The 16,666-nt window shown below is 35.1% G+C and overlaps 1 protein-coding gene and 1 non-coding gene across 2 annotated transcripts; one reads left to right on the top strand and one right to left on the bottom strand.

Moving 5' to 3' along the window:
* Positions 1-8,151: 8,151 nt before the first annotated feature.
* Positions 8,152-8,259, top strand: LOC128042661 (small nucleolar RNA R71). Its single transcript, XR_008198176.1, has one exon. It is a non-coding gene; the product is annotated as a small nucleolar RNA R71 (small nucleolar RNA).
* Positions 8,260-11,755: 3,496 nt separating this feature from the next.
* Positions 11,756-13,720, bottom strand: LOC105795235 (transcription factor MYB61). The gene is made up of 3 exons (XM_012624765.2): positions 13,402-13,720; positions 13,180-13,309; positions 11,756-13,105 (listed from the first exon to the last, which is right to left on the bottom strand). Exons 1-3 carry the CDS (start codon positions 13,532-13,534, stop codon positions 12,073-12,075), a joined length of 1,296 nt encoding a protein of 431 aa, XP_012480219.1. The 5' UTR covers positions 13,535-13,720; the 3' UTR covers positions 11,756-12,072.
* Positions 13,721-16,666: the final 2,946 nt, after the last annotated feature.

A 16,666-nucleotide genomic window follows, 5' to 3' on the forward strand; every position in this document is an offset into this window, starting at 1 on the left:
CAACACACATTCAAGTTAACTTCCCTTAATTTATTTTTTTCACCGAAAATGTCTTAAGATAATCTATAAATAATCATGCATTGAAAATTTAACTAAATTGACAGTAAAGAACATAAGCAATCCAAGCAGAAATTTTTAAGGCATAAAAACATAAGAGTCTCGCCTACTTAATAATTACTTGAAATTTAAACTTAACAAGAGTTAACACCCCGAAATTCAGCAATGCAGATGAAGAAATATAGATAGACAACTAATCAAATCGAATCTTGACAAAAAGGGAGTCAATAAGAAAAAAATTGCAACATTAATATGGTTTCTGGTTAACATAAACGAGTGATAAGAAAAAAAATGTGTTACGATCAACGAGGTTTATTAAGGGTTAATTCAACAAGTAAGCTATGTAGAGGTTAAGTAGGTTAAATCCTAAGTGTCTCTATCATTTCAGTATATCAAATCAATAATGTGGTCTCGACACGCATAACCGAAACATGTTCTAGAATAAAAAATCTAGTTGACATACTCAACCAAAAATAAAATGAGCACGAAAAAAATATGCTCTATAGGCTCAGAAGCTCAAAAAAAATTATAGTTTTAATGTTAAAATTGTAAATTTAAAATTTCAAGATAATGCTTCAATTCAGGGAGACAATCTAAAAGAATAGTTTCTAAAATGGCTTATACATGTAAGTATGCATATATATAAAATTTAAAATGTGCATATAAATACATACATATGTATAAATTATAAAATATATAAAAAATATAAGCGTATATATGTATGTAAATATTAAATATGTATCTATGTGTATATATATGTATAGAGGCAATTATATAATAATAACATAATAAAACACATATATTTAAAATTTACATAATAAGTATAAACTAAAATATGATGATAATAACAATAATATTAATAATAATATTAATACTAATACTAATACTAATAATAATAATAATAATAATAATAATAATAATAATTTATTAGTTTTAATAATAAAATAACAAAAATACAAGGAGAGGGATAAATTGAAACTAAACAGAACCCTAGGGGCGAAATTGAAAATGAAGAACGTAAAAAGGACTAAATCGTGATGCACACGAAAGGAGGGGGACCAAAAGGGAAATTTATCCAGGCCTCCAAAACGGTCAACTTCAATGGGGACCAAATTGAAGACGCGATAAAATTCTTGGGTAAAATTTAAAAACTAAAATTACTTTATTGTAAACCCATTAAAAAGTGGAAGGGCTAAAAGCGCAAATTGCCCTTCCGCACAAAAACACACGGATCCTAGGCTGGAGCGGGTCGGGTAGGGTCGAACGGCCTTAAAACGACGTCTTTTTGACGTTTTAAAGGGTTGAGCAAAATGGCGCCGTTTTGCTTCCTTATTTAGACCAAAATTTTCCAAAAACAAATTCATTTTTTACTTTTCTTCCGAAAAAAATTTCAAAAAAAATCTCCCCAACCTCTCTCCCCTTTTCCAGAAGCTGGCCAACCTTCGGCCGACCGTTGCCACGCCAACCGTTATCGGCATTGGCGCCGCCGCATGCGGCGGCCGAGAAGCTAAAAAGCTTCCCTTTTTTCTATCGAATCGCCCTCCAATTACTCCGAGTATCCCGACGTCATCAAATAGGTAAAAAACTCTCCTTTTTATTACTCATTTATACACGTACCAAAAAAAATAAAAAAGATAAAAGAAATAGATCTATATTCGAAAAGAAACGAAGAAATCACCTTGAGTCTATTTCTTTTTTTTTTTTGCCTTATTATTTCTAAAAATGTTCGTACAAAGCAAGGGAGGAAGAAAAAATTACAGAAAGGTTTGGCTTTTATAGTCGATTCCCCTTTTTCTTTCTGTTGTTGTCTCTTTTATTGTTTTGCAGGCACTCGATGGCGCATGTGGGCAAGTGGCGGTGGTGGGTCGGTGGTAGAGGTGATGCGACAAGGGTGGTGGCAGTAGTCAGAAGACCTAGGTGCGGCGCACCTAAGGTTTTTTTTGCTGATTGGTCTTTGGGTTAGTTTAGGTCATTGGGCCAGGGTGTTTGGGCTTGTAATTGTTTCTTTCGGGTATTGGGTTTTGGGTAGGTTTTAGGTGTGTTTTGTTTGTAATGGGTCCGGGCAAAAAATTGGGCTTGTACATCCACTATTTATGCATTTCTAGATTTTCCCTTACCTTAAAATATCAAGTTTGAAACCTTCAAACTTGCCACATGTGTGGCCGGCCATTGGGGACTCTATGACTGATAATTTTTGCTTTTTTTAACAGCCTACTCAACCTATAAATACCCCCATTGGCTTATCACTTCAAACACATCTCAAACCCTCTTATCCCTTTATTTCTTTCTCACTTTCTCTCTTCAAACACCTTCCAATTGTTCTTCATTTTATTTCCCATTCCTTTGCAGATTTCACCTCTTGAAAAAGAGTCATTCAACCACCATTTGAAGTAGCATTCAAGTGTTCGTGGAAGCATCGAATCAACAAGAACAAGCGGAGAAGGAGGAGAGCAGCAAACTAGTCAAACCGCAGAGAAACACCAGATTTGATTATTATTCCTTATCCTTTTAATTTTATTACTGTTGTTATAAACATGTCTATGAATATTTGTGATTTTGATATGTTTAATTTAATTAATATGGCTTAAATTTAATTTGTGTTAGGTTGATTGCATTTTGTCCACTTAAATTATTAAAATTGTGTTTGTGTTGTTATAGGCCTTGGTAAGATGTTTGATTAAGTAAAATCATGACTAAGTTATTCTTGCATTACAATTGTAAGGTAACTAATGAATCAATTATTTAAACGTATTAAAATTGTAATTAATTGACACGATACTTAATCAATACATGTTTAATCATCTAAGGTAGCTAAGGGTTAAATTAGCAACGGTATCTAACTATACATTAGCCTTGCATAACTTGCAAGATTATTGTGATTAAACTGTTTCAAGGTAGAAATATATTGTTACCTCACGTAATCTTTTATGTGCTTTTGAAAATTAAATTAATTGTTTGAATTGGAATAGAGGTATGTACAAAAGATTATTTTGATTTCATAAGTATATATGTGCATTAACACATTTTCTTATTAAAATTTATTTAATCGGTTGAATTGACATAGAGATATAGTCAAGAGATAAATAGATTTTGGTAGGTGAGTATGTTCATAAGTTAGTAAATTACCGAGTTGTCGTGAATTTATTCGTAACAACATGAACATGAGTTTAATAATTCTAAGTTGAGAAATGTAATTAATCTAACACAATTATGTTATCTTGATTAAAATCATTTTTGAAATCGTGCATTGGAACTTTTATTTTATTTTTATTTATTTTACTTAGTTAAAATCTTAGTTTTTAACCACCTCCTCAAATCAAAATATTTTTCTTCACCAAAGTGTTTTTAATTGCATTCATAAATAATTCTTTTCATAGTCCCCGTGGGTACGATAACTCGACATTTACTTGTCACTTTATTACTTGGTGCGATTGTGTATACTTGGACATTTTCGTCGTTCCAGAGGCACAGCAGTGGAGTGACTACCAGGAGGACTGGGAATGGATTGCAGTAGTGGTGGTGGGAGGTCGTCATCTAAATGCTTATCATCCTCATTCTATTGAGTTAGACATAACAACACCTATCGATCACCGAAAGGCCTGGGCTGACAGACGACCAGCCTCATATGTTTCATTATACTTAAGCCTTGTGGTGCCATATCCCCAATCAGACTGAGGGTCAGATTTGCTCAGGAGTCTTAAGAAGGCCGAAGTAACGAGTCAGGCTTGTCACATATGGACCCATATAGATAGGTTTTTTTGTAGGCATTCACTTTGATGTCGATAGCACTGGTCTATGAAATAGGCTATATCAATCGGATATTGCTTGTGCATGCTCTATAAGAAGTACGCATCTAAAGTACCCACAACGCTCATACTCTCCTTTCGACTAGTTAGAGTGTGGGCTACAATGGCGTGAAAGTAGCGCAAGGCCAAGGGTAGGCACCGAGCCTTGGAATGGCTCAGGTTGTACAAAGTGGCAACCTCAGCAATGTCAAACCAGTAAAGAGGGGTCGGTCGATGTATGTGCCTTAAGAGGGTGGAGATCTCAGGCATACCTAAGAAGTCATTATAATATATGTCGAAAATGACTCCATATCTCACAATACTCAAATACTAGGTGATACCCCCAAGATAGAATGAGATCCCTCGAGGTTCATCCCCTGACGATAGAATGGCCTGCAGGGAAAATGTGGAGCAAAACTCTAAAGTAAGCTCAGAATACGTCAGTTCCACGATCACAACCAACCATTCCCACGGTGTCACTTCCAATAAAGTGTGAACCCGTGCGGATAGATCCACTGTCTAAAGGGCTTTCTAGTCAATACACTGACCCAAACCTAATGATCTGTCCTTAAGGTGCTGATACATTTCTTCATGGGTTGGATGATCGAATATGAGATATCGGTGTCTAGTGGTTACGGTCTGAAAGGATGAAGATAAGGTCCCTGTAGCCTTTCATTTTATTTCTTGGATTGAGCGAGTACCTTACTCTTTCATCATGTGTTCGATATCATGTACGTGAAAAAAATGACAACCAACTATCAGAAAAGAAGTGAATCACCGACTGGGGCATCATCATCATCGGCAAAATACATCTTATATGAACATAGTCGACATAGGCAACAATTATCAGCAAAATAAAAAAATCGAAATAAATTGGGCTGACAAAAATTACTCCAAAATATATCTAAATTTTCACATAGAGATTTAGCATGAACAATACTAAAAAAACCAGCACCAATCAGTACATACTACAAACACATAGGCTCCCCACCAATAAAAATAATTTAGTTGATGAACAGATCGACATACAAAACAAAACTAATCAAGTGCAATTCACCCCACAACGAAAATCAAATTCCTAATTAAAACCTAGATAATTCAAAAGGAAAAAAAATCTAATACGAATACTATTCAACTGCACAGCATAATAATAGAGCTAATAATAATAAATAAAATATAGAAAAGAGAAGAAGTGGTGACAAAAGGTGGTAGGATGGATGGACAACGATGACGGTGGAAATTGAATGCGGCGGCAGAAGGAAAATGTAAGGTTGGTCGACTATGGTACAGTTGAGGAACGAAGGTTGGATATTCACGGTTGTGAGTTAGGGGAAGAAGGGATGACATGGTTGCCAACGAAGGGAAAAAGATATCAGCGGTGTGGGCGGTTGTTGGAGAAAGAAGGGGATGTTTGGGGAGATGAGAAGAAACGAGTAAAAAAAGGATGTGGTCGGCAGTGGGAAATGAGTGTGATCGAATCAATGAAGGAAAGAGGAAGGAGAGGGAGGGAAAATGGAAAGCGGCAAGCATAGAAAAAGGGCAGAGAGGACAGCGGTGTATGTGTGATGTAGGAGACGATGGTCGGTGAAGAGGGATGAATGCGTGACAGTTTAGAGTGTTGTCTTTGTGTGAGAAAATGACAACTAAGTGAGGAAAAAATGAGTGGGATACAAGAAAAAGGGTTTCAAGTTTAAATGAAGGCATCGACGTGTATGTGGACCATGTTGGGCCACACAGCCGTGTGAGTTGACTGTGTAACTCACTGTGCCCGTGTGGCTCTAAATGTTTCTTCTATTCCGATCGTCACATGGGTGTGTATCTTGATCTTGTGAGTGACATGGCTGTGTGAATCCACTTAGGTTGTGTGTGTTGCAAGAAAAATTAAAAAAATACTCTATTATTCACACGGCTTGTAACATGCTTGTGTGTCTAGGCATTGTCTACCACAGGGCCGTATCGTCAAGCTGCGTGTCTTTACTCAGATCGTGTGGACTTGTCGTTCGCTTCTTCCACGATTGTGTATAAGGGTGTGTGGGTTACACGGCCATGTAGTCAGGTCGTGAATCCACCCAAGCCATGTGAACTTGATTTTAATCGTTCCATGTATGCACATCGATGTGTGTTCATACCCTGTAGGCCACACGATCGTGTCGTCAGGTCGTGTGACCTATTTTTTTAAATTTTTTAGTTTTAATTTTTTTTTGTAATAGAAATAAATGTACTAAGCATAAAACATAATTAAATGAAAATAATATAAAAAAGAACACTCGGGTTGCCTTTTGATAATAGCTTATTTAGAGTTTAAGGTTTACTTTCCTTTTCATATACACAATTAATTCAGATTTTAGAGCCATAACTCCTTTCTCTCATTATTAGTATCACCATTAAAATAAAGTTTGATATGATGACTGTTTACCTTAAATGTGTCGTAATCAGGGGGTGTTACCTTAGTGGTTTCATATGGGAATATGTTTCGTACCACAAATGGATTTGACCATCTCAATTTAAGCTTTTCAAGGAACATTCGTGGATCTAAACTGTCCAGCAGCATTTTGTCTCCAACATTGAATTGGTCCGTCCTCTTTACATGCACACCATGTCGCTGCTTTCTTACTTCTTTGTACGTTCTTAACTATCATCTAATTCATGGAGCTGCGCCATTTTTTCTTCACTTATCCCTTAATTTATATCACCTTGAATAGGATATAGTTCTAACAAGTCTTCATAAGTGATTTTCTGTAAAGAATGTTGAGCCTCATGATTACTAACATTAACAAAATAACAAGTATCATCTCGCTCACTAGAAACTTTAACAACATCATGTGCTTGAAGAGTAAGCTCTTCATCACCTACCATCAACACAAGTTCACCATTACTTACATCAGAGATAGTTCTAGTAGTGCCTAAAAAGGGTCGACCTAAAATTATGGATATCTCAATATCCTCATCCATGTCCAATATAACAAAATCAATAGGGAATATGAATTTATCTACTTTAACAAGTACATCCGTAATAATACCCCTAGGATACTTAATTGTTCTGTCAGCTAATTGAATACTCATCCTAGTGGGTTTTTGTTCCCAGAGACCAAGTTGTTTAAACATTTCATAAGGTTTTAGATTTATACTAGCACCTAAATCAACCAAAAGTTTTTCTACATTTAAGCTACCAATAAAATAAGGAACAATAAAACTCCCTAGATCTTTAAACTTGATGTGTAGTTTGTTTTGGAGAATGACCGAGCATTCCTCATTGAGCTCCACAGTGGACAGTTCGTCTAACTTCCTTTTAATTGTTAATAGCTCTTTTAATAATTTTGTATACTTGGCATTTGCGAAAAGGCTTAATAAAACTTAAGTTAATATGCAAATTTTTTAAAAGTTCAAGAAATTTACCATATTGTTCATTGATGTTGTCTTTCTTCAACTTTGCCGGATATGAAATTGGTGGTTTGTATTCTCTAACCATCAACTTATTCTCTTTCTTGCATTCCTCAACCCCATCACTTTTCTCATCAGCGTCTAGATTCAGCTTCTTTTTAGGCTCGACTAACACCTTTCTGCTTTGTACAGTGATTGTATTGACTTGCTCCTTTGGGTTGGTTTCAATGTTACTAGGTAAACTGCCTTGTTGTCTCTCTGAAACCAATTTAGCAAGCTGGCTAATTTGATTCTCGATGACCTGAATAGATGCCTACTGATTCCTCAAAGTCGTTTCAATGTTCTGGAATCTAGTTTTTGACACTGAAATAAATTTAGTCAACATCTCTTCCAGATTCAACTGTTTTTCTTGTTGATAAGGTTGCTGAAAACTCGGAGGGGGTTGTGACCTTTGATTTCCTTGACCACCCAAGAAAATTTTGGATGATTCCTTCATCTCGAATTATAATTATTGTTGTAAGGGTTATTTTAAGGTCTAGAATTATTACCTAAAAAGTTGACTTGCTCATGTTCCATGTTAGACTTGAAGGGCAAACATTCCAAATTGATCATTCCTACTCCAGTCGCACTATATTGCTTTACTGGATTTCCCTGTTTACTGCAACTCAAACCATCAATCTTTTTAGTCAGTGCTTCCACCTAACTTGCCAATATAGAAACTGCATCTATATTAAAAACATCGGCTTCCTTAGTTGGTTTTATTCTCATAACTTGTCACTGATAGTTATTTAGTGTCATCTCTTCAATAAATTATTGTGCTGTCTTAGGTGTCTTATAATTTTGTGTTCCACCAACTGATACATCAATTATCTGCCTAGTCGAGGGATTTAAACTGTTGTAAAAGGTTTGACCTTGTAACCACAAAGGTAACCCATGATGAGGACACATTCTCAAAAGATCCTTAAATCTCTCCCATGCATCATACGGTGTCTTAAGCTCAAATTGAGAAAAAAAAATAGATGTCATTCCTCAACTTAGTTGTTTTGGCTGATGGAAAATACTTCACCAGAAATTTTTCAGCCATCTGAGCCCAAATAGTGACAGAACCCTATAGAAGTGATTTCAACCACTATTTCACTTTGTTCCTCAAAGAGAATGGGAACAACCGTAAGTGTATGACATCATTAGTAACGCCATTGATCTTAAATATGTCGTAGACCTCCAGAAAGTTATCTAATGAGCATTCGAATCTTTATCTTGCAACCCATCAAACTGAACATATTGTTGCACCATCTGAATTGTGTTCGGCTTAATCTCAAAATTGTTTATAGCAATAGTTGGTTCGACAATACTCAATTCATCCCCAATCAAAGTGGGCTTAGCATAGTCATACATACTTCGAGGAGTAGGATGTATAGGAAGTTGTGGATTAACAGGATTATTATCCATCTCTATAGTAATGTCCTTTTACTCTTGATCGTCTATTAAAATCTATTGACATGACCTTGCTTTTGTAACGTCTCTTTGGTTTCTACGAGCAGTTTTTTCGATCTCATTATAAAAAACTAACGGTTCCAACGGTTTGTCTCTAGTTATAAACAAAAAGAACCTATAAGAATCAAACAAAAAAAAATTAAAATATAATAATTAAATTAAAAAACATAAATATTAAACTAAAAAATGGCGAAATTAATAGAAATAAATTTTTTCTAATATTTTAGTCCTAGGCAATGGCGTCAAAAACTTGATCTGTCGCGAAACTAACTAAGAATTTGATTAAGACAAGTGCACTTATCAATTAATAGTATAGCTACAGTGAACAAATATATCGTTCCCACGAAGACTAAAAGTATTAGTAATCACTGTCTTTCGATTATTTAATCAAATAATTCAAGTGATTGATTGAAACTAAAATTAACTAAATTAGTTAACTAATGAACGCAACAAAGAACAAATCACTAAAGTAATTGAGTAACAACCAAGAAACGAAACAATAACTAGAAAAGAATTCACCTAGATTTCATCTGTCACTATCAATCTAAATTATGTAATTTCTTTACATAGTATATTGATCCGTAAAAATCCCTAAATTATGCAAATATCTCTTTCGAGCATAAAAACAACTAACTCTAGGTTGATTAAGTGAAATTTCTTTCTAATTAAAACTCATATTATCACATTAACTCGTGCTATGGATTCCCCTATTAGATTTGACTCTAATTCGGTAGATTTATGCCATTCTATTTCTAGGATTGCATGCAACTCCACTCAGTTACGCAAAATCTACTCTTAAACAGGGTCTATTCAACCACAGATTTAAACACATCAAACATGTATTAATAATCTAGAAATATTAAACCAAGAATTAAACACACATAATTAAGAACAAGATCAAACGACAGGATCCATCATAGGGGTTCATCTCCTTAGGTATTTAAAAAAATAGTTCATGTTTGAAAATAAAAAAATCCAAGACATAGTATAACCGAAAGAAAGAAATAAACTCATAATAACTTCCTAAGAAATCAATTGGGAATCTTCAATCTTGATGGAAATCTATTTCAAAGTCGGCTTCAATGGTATTTTCGAGTTTCTTTCTTGAGTATTCTCTGATGGCTCTCTCCTATCTTCTTATTTTTGTCATATATATGCCTTAGAATGCTAAAAAAATCTAAAAATTGTGATTTTCTGTAATTCGATTTGTAATCCCGTGAAATTGATATAGCATACCATACGCCCGTATGGACACACGACCGTGTAGAATGGTTGAACATGTGTGGCTTTTGCAGCTTGCTCCGATGCTCAGGTTTTCGCTTGTTTTTCACTCATTTTGCTCTTTAGTGCTCTATCAAGTATTAAAACATGAATTTAAAGGTTAGGAGCATTAAATTTGTAATTGGCATCGAATAATTACCCTAAAATACATTAAAAATAAAATTAAAACATGTTGCTTTTAAGTTACAAGCTAAAGTATCATCCTCTCACCCATAGTAGTCCTCTATATTATTGGGTTTTTGCAAACTATGGGCTTTTATACACAAATAGATTAAATTAAAAAGTACTGCCAAAGGAATATAATTACTAAAAAAACTGTGTTTTTGTGTACTGATTTTAGATTTGTTGTTTTTAATCCATTGCTTGGTGTTTAAGGATTAAAATTAATTAGTACCCTTCCTGACACTGAGAGCCAGGATTTATGCGACAATGATATCAGAACCTATTTTTGATTTTTTTTTATTTGTTTAATAATATTTTGTCCTAAGTCCTTACTAATTGGCGATATCATAACTATTCTGTCGTGATTACAATTTTTAAACTCGATTCCATGATAACTCTTGGTTTAGAAACAGGGCTGAAAACAGATACCATTGGCGGCAGGCATGGTTGTGGAGAAGAAAAGATGCCTCCATGAGTAGAATTAGTAGAATTATTGCAGTGGGTCACCACCTTCAACTTCTCACGTAATATTCCAACATCATAGCGTTGAATTGTTTAAACCTCAATAGAACCTTGGCGGGTGTTTGCAAACTTTACTCATTATTTATCTCCAAAACTGACGTAGATATATTCCCACTTTCTTTGATCTCTCCTTGTCCCAACCACGTTGGATTTTGAACCACTTGGCCATAACATTTGCCATTCCGACCATAAATAATTATCTTATGAAATTGGTGTTTAATTGAAAATTTAAAAGGTAGTTGGGTGTTCGTTTTTCTACATTTACTGCGGGATCCGAAACTTCCAAATCAAGTTACTTGCTATTTATAGGGTGTTTCTTTAGAAAACGTAAGTGTCTTAAAAGAGTTACAAGACAGCACCAGTTAAATGGCCCTTGCTAGATTCCCATGTACCGACGACTGACTTTATTTTTTCTTCTTTGCTTACTTGAGCATGATGTGGCATAACTCTTATTTCTAAACTTGTTAAATTTTTGTTTCTAAAAGAATATATTTATTTTAGGAATATTACAACATGCATATACGAATTTGACTTAAAAAAATTTAGGCTCATGGTCTATAAATGGTTTAAGGATGTGTACGTGAGCATGCGTGTGTATGCGATGGGCAAAGAAAATGAGAGGCCGAGTGGTGGTCAATTACTCCTTTTGAGGCTTGAGAAGCAAGCGGTTGAAAATTTAATTTAAGGGTACTAAGATTGTTTAAGCCAAAAGGAAGCTCCCAACTAATCGATTCAATTACTCGAAATCACCTACAATTGAAAGCAAGAAACCAAAAAAAGTGATAAAAGCGATTACGATTTCTTTGTGTCCTCTGGACACTGATCGATAACCAATTTTGATTGTTGGAACTGGAAAAAAGTGTTACTTTCATGTATTTTCCAATTGGAGATGGCAGTGACACACTTTTTTCTTCTTCAATTTTAAAACCATTCATTGCTTTAACTATTAACAATGGGGATGATACGAAGAAGAAATGATTTTTTTTCTTCTTTTAATCAACCATTGTTTACTGATAGAGAAACGTAAAATTCCAATGCACAAATATGAGCATATGCAAGGAGGCAAAGAAGAGTAAAAAGACACTAAAACAAGCTTTATTCAGCAGTTCTACCCCACACTCAAAAGAGAGAAAAAGGGCTAACAAAATCGTTTTGCTCACAAAATAGTCCAAAAGCAAAAGTGGATAAATTTTTGTATCAGATTCAGCCCCTATATACACGAGAATGAGTTAAAATATATGAAAAAGAAGGGAGAGAAATCTGTTGTACACACCTGATATTGAGAATGCCATTTTTTTAAAAATCTCTTTTATTTTTTTTTTTGAAGGAAAGTCACCCTTCTTTTACTTCTAAGAAGAGGGGTCCTTTCATAAATGCAAAGCAAATTAAGCTAAATATGTCCATAAGCTGCTGTAAGTCTTTGGATGTCCTTCGCACACATATCGGAATTTTGTAAAGCTGCTTGTTGTTGCTGCTGCTGCTGCTGCTGTTGGTTAAGAGACCACACGGTGTTTGATGAAGTATTAGTGAAGAAATCTGTTTCTGATTTTATCTCGATATTGCAGAAGGACTGTGGGGTTTGATTTTGCAAAGCAGCCGCCATTAACAATGGGTTATTGAGATACTCTGGCCACTTAATTTCATCTGCTTGGGTTTCCATTAAATGGATTGGATTTGGAGCCTCTTTCTCTGATGTACTACAGTCGGTCAATCCCCATGAGTAACTGTTGTTCTCAAAGAAGGAATTGTTGCTTTGTAGCTCAGTGCTGCTGCTGCTGTTACTGTTATTAGCGGAGGCAGCCGTTTCCCAATATCGGGACCCATTGATATGTGTGAAGGAGGGGATTGAAGGGGTATCAGAGGGCTTGAACCCCATAGGAGCAGAGAGAAAAGAAGAGGTCAATGGTGGGAGAAGGGCAGACATGGAAGTTGAAGGGAATTCAGAATTGATATCGAAAGGTTTACTGGTTTGGGTGAACCAGAGAGTGGGGTTTGAGGTTGTGGAGGAGAGCCTAGCATTGGATGCATAATTCAATTGCTGAATTGGAAAATGCCCCACCAAATCAGATGGCTGGCTGTCCATGAACAAGTCTTTGCTACTGTTATTGCTGCTGTTGATTTTGTTGGAGCAAGGGGAGCCTTCCATTTCCAATTGGAAATGGTGTGCAGTGACCGACGGTGGTCCTGCTTTAGGATTGTCGGTGTTGAGGTTCAGTTCAGTAGATGCACCAGAAGTTGCCATATCCAGGCTATTTGTGGGTTGACTCTTGCTGTCTTCACCACCATTTTCAACCTCTGAGAGGGGTTTGTGGGTGACAGGGTCAATGCCTCTCTGCCTAAGCTTCTTCTTTAAGCAAGAGTTCCATAGGTTCTTAATTTCATTGTCGGTTCTTCCTGGCAATTGTGCAGCGATTTGGGACCACCTGAAAGTTCAAAGAATTTTTACAGAGCTGTGCATATATAATATCCAAAACCATGGGGGGAGAAGAAATAATACCTATTCCCCAAAACTGCATGAAGTTCAATTATGAGATTCTCTTCTTCTTGAGAGAATGTGCCTCTCTTTAAATCAGGCCTCAAGTAATTAATCCACCTTAGTCTGCAACTCTTTCCACACCTCTGCAGACCTGCGAATTTGTCTTATTTTAGAAACAATTCACGAATGAAAAGAAGCTAAAGTTGCATAAAAAGAATATATATATATATATATATATATTACCAGCTTGTTTAGGTACAGAACTCCAGCAACCATGACCGTACTTTGTAATATGCCTCAAGAGCTTCTCATCTTCTTCAGGTGACCAAAGACCTTTCCTTAGCTTCTGCTTGTAACAGCAAGAGTGCCTCCCCATTTCAAGACAAGATCAAAATGACAATGAGGAAGAAACCTTTCCTAAAACAGCAATTTGCTGAATCCTAGGTGAAAAATTGTCAGCAATGAAACAGCTGGGGATGGGTTCTTAACAAAATAAAAAAAATTGTAAGAGAGAGAGAGGGGGGGTTTGGATATAGGAAGGCTAGAAAATGAAGTAAGAGCTGAGAAAGGGAGTTGAATTAATATAAGAGGAAGAAAAGTCGCATTCAATAAGGTGTTACAAATTTCTCTCTCTCTCCCCCACTTCCTTTTTATGTATATATACTATACTATAGTTTTCCTTCTATATTTCTACATGTTAATTATTTTTTTCCCCTTCAACGTCTCTTCATTTCATTGCTAGCTTAGGGGTAGTAGGGATGAGTTAAAAGACTGAGTTGCATGTGTCTCATCAAATGTCTCGAGAATTAATGTCTTCTGCAGGGACTGTGGGACATATATTTAAAACCCATAGTTTTACTTTTCAACTTCGATCGGTCAGTGAAAGAATTTCCAGACCTGGAAAACTACAAACCAATTTCAAAGGGTAAATTTCAGTTCCCATAGTCAGTCCCTGCTTTTTCTGAAAACCAGCAAGATGAAGATGGAATCTTGGAAAATAACAGAAAGTGCTGTATAATATATATGTAGGATCCGACTCCCTTCTTTAATCTACGAGCTTTTTGGGGCAATTCTGCAAAATCATGATCATTTTGAAAAGTTTAAATTGGAAAGAATATATATATTATTTTTTGGTTTTGTTTTGAAAATGAAGTGTTTCCTGTTTGTGATGAATTCCACTTAGTCTTATTAATTACCTAACTCAACGAATATCTTCTACTTTGGGATTCAAGAATTTGCCCTTTTGTCTCATTAATTGAAAGATGGCAATGCTTTCTTCCCACGGCAATCACCAAATTTGAGCAACAAATTAAAGCTCATATATGTCTTCATAGATTTACAGACATTGAAGGTTGAAGGTGACTCTTGTTTTTTTTATCAAATCAGCTAACAAATTCCTACTAGATTTTTATTTCTTTTCTAGTAACACAAACTGCAACACCATTTGCTTTTCTGCGGCCAACCCCACTCTCCCAAGTTTTAGAAGCTTCATTTTTCATTCCAATATATGAATGTATTTAGTAGGTGATCAAACTAATTTTAATAAAAATTCATAACTGTTATTTTTATTCCAAATTAAATTAGTTTCACAAAAGCAGAATACATTCTTATCCTCAATAGCTTCTCCCCTCCCCAAAACAACTAATAATGGTAATTTACCTATTTCCCCCCTAAATCGAAATTACTTCATACTTCATCTACTATTCCATCCATCTATTTTACTCTAATTAAACAACAAATTAATCTAATTATTCATAAATGCATGCATTTACATTTATGATTTTGTAAACAAATTAAAATAGAGGTATTAACTTTTTTAAATTTGGCAGCAGAAAGGTTGGACTTTTCAAGATTGAAATACCATTAAAATTGATGGAAAGAAAAAAAAGAGAGGAGAAAATGCTTGCATTATGGTACCATTGTCATGTTCCTTTCAGTACTGTATATTTTTTTTCTGAAACCTGGCAATCTTTTATTCCATTAATTTTGACATAATGTCAATATGACAAAGTTTTAACAATAAAATAAGTAAACAAAAGATTCGTTGTAGAGTTTAGTTTTATATATTTATTAATCATCACAAGTTTATAGCAAGAATGCATGATAGAGCAAATAATTCTCTCTCAAAATGAATAATTAACCCCTTGATCTGGACCACATTACCTCAAAAAACCCTAATTAAATTTCAGATAATCAAGAACAGATGGATTAAACTAGAATTCCGAGGGACACCACCTTGAGTTTTTTTTTTCTTCATCAAATTATTCCAAATCATTAGCTGTCCCTGGCGGCGTGGCCCGCATTGCAATGTGAAACCCATGGGGATCATAGGCGGCAACACAGTATTTCAACATCAATTATGCATACGACCCTTTTTTTTAATCGAATAGACAAAATAATTGGCTCAACCAAAGGTATTATGAGTCAAAAATATTCAGGTTAAAATGATCTCTGCTACGCCTTCTGATTTTCCAGGAATGATATTTCATGGGAAGTTGGTCCCATGCAGGATGGTGAAGTAGCAGATACAGGGTATGAGGTGGATCAGACGGTTGAGAATGAGTTGATGAAGTCAATTCGTGTGCATGGAAAATTGTCCAGGGAGGAATGGACCCATTTGATAATGAGCACTACACAACATCTGCATACAGATAATGGATCTCTACACCATATTTCTGGGTCCCAAATGTCTTAAAAATTATTCGAGGAAGATTATGTATCTTATCTCTAATCTCATTCATGCAATACTTAAATAAAGTGTATGAAGTTCATCACCTCTAACCAATTCGTGTTTAAATCAGGTTGGATTGGGCATACTGTAAAAATTATGATCCTCAAAAATAGAAATCAACCAAATTTTCCTCATTGCAACACTGTGCATCAATAGGTCGTTGCTTTTTTGACTGGAACAGCAAGAGCGAGACATTCGCTTCAGACATTAAACTGGTGTTGAATATCATGCGGCCTTTTTCTTTGTGAATCAAAATGCGTCCCATTAAATGTTTGGAAAACAAATTAATGATGCCATGTTGGAAAACAAGCATTACTTTTTGTAGACTTCTTTCATGTAAAATTTAGTATTCTGTGAAAGAAAAGGAGACCCTCGTTATGTTTTCAATGATTGAAAGAAAATAAATAAACAGAGAAAGAGGAGAAATCATCGTCCTAAACGCAATTTTTTTTCATCTAACCATTTCCGTCTTCGTTTGCTCCCAATTTTTGGGTTTTCAATGGACCTTGTCAAATGATGTCATTTGTGAAAACATGGGGTTTACGAGGAAAAATCTTTCAAATAAGTTATACATATAGGGTTCATGAAACCGATTGCAGCTGGAGATGTAAATACTGCATTAGTGTATTTTAAGGCAAAATTAATTTTACATATTGGTTTCTATATGAAATATACCGTGGATAAAGAGAATAGTCTTCAAAATATTCTTTTTTTGGCAGACTCAACTAGCCGATCGAATTATGTCTACTTCGGAGAATTGCATCATTTGACACATCA

This window comes from Gossypium raimondii, chromosome 7 (genome assembly GCF_025698545.1).
Source record: "Gossypium raimondii isolate GPD5lz chromosome 7, ASM2569854v1, whole genome shotgun sequence".
Taxonomy (NCBI): Eukaryota; Viridiplantae; Streptophyta; class Magnoliopsida; order Malvales; family Malvaceae; genus Gossypium; species Gossypium raimondii.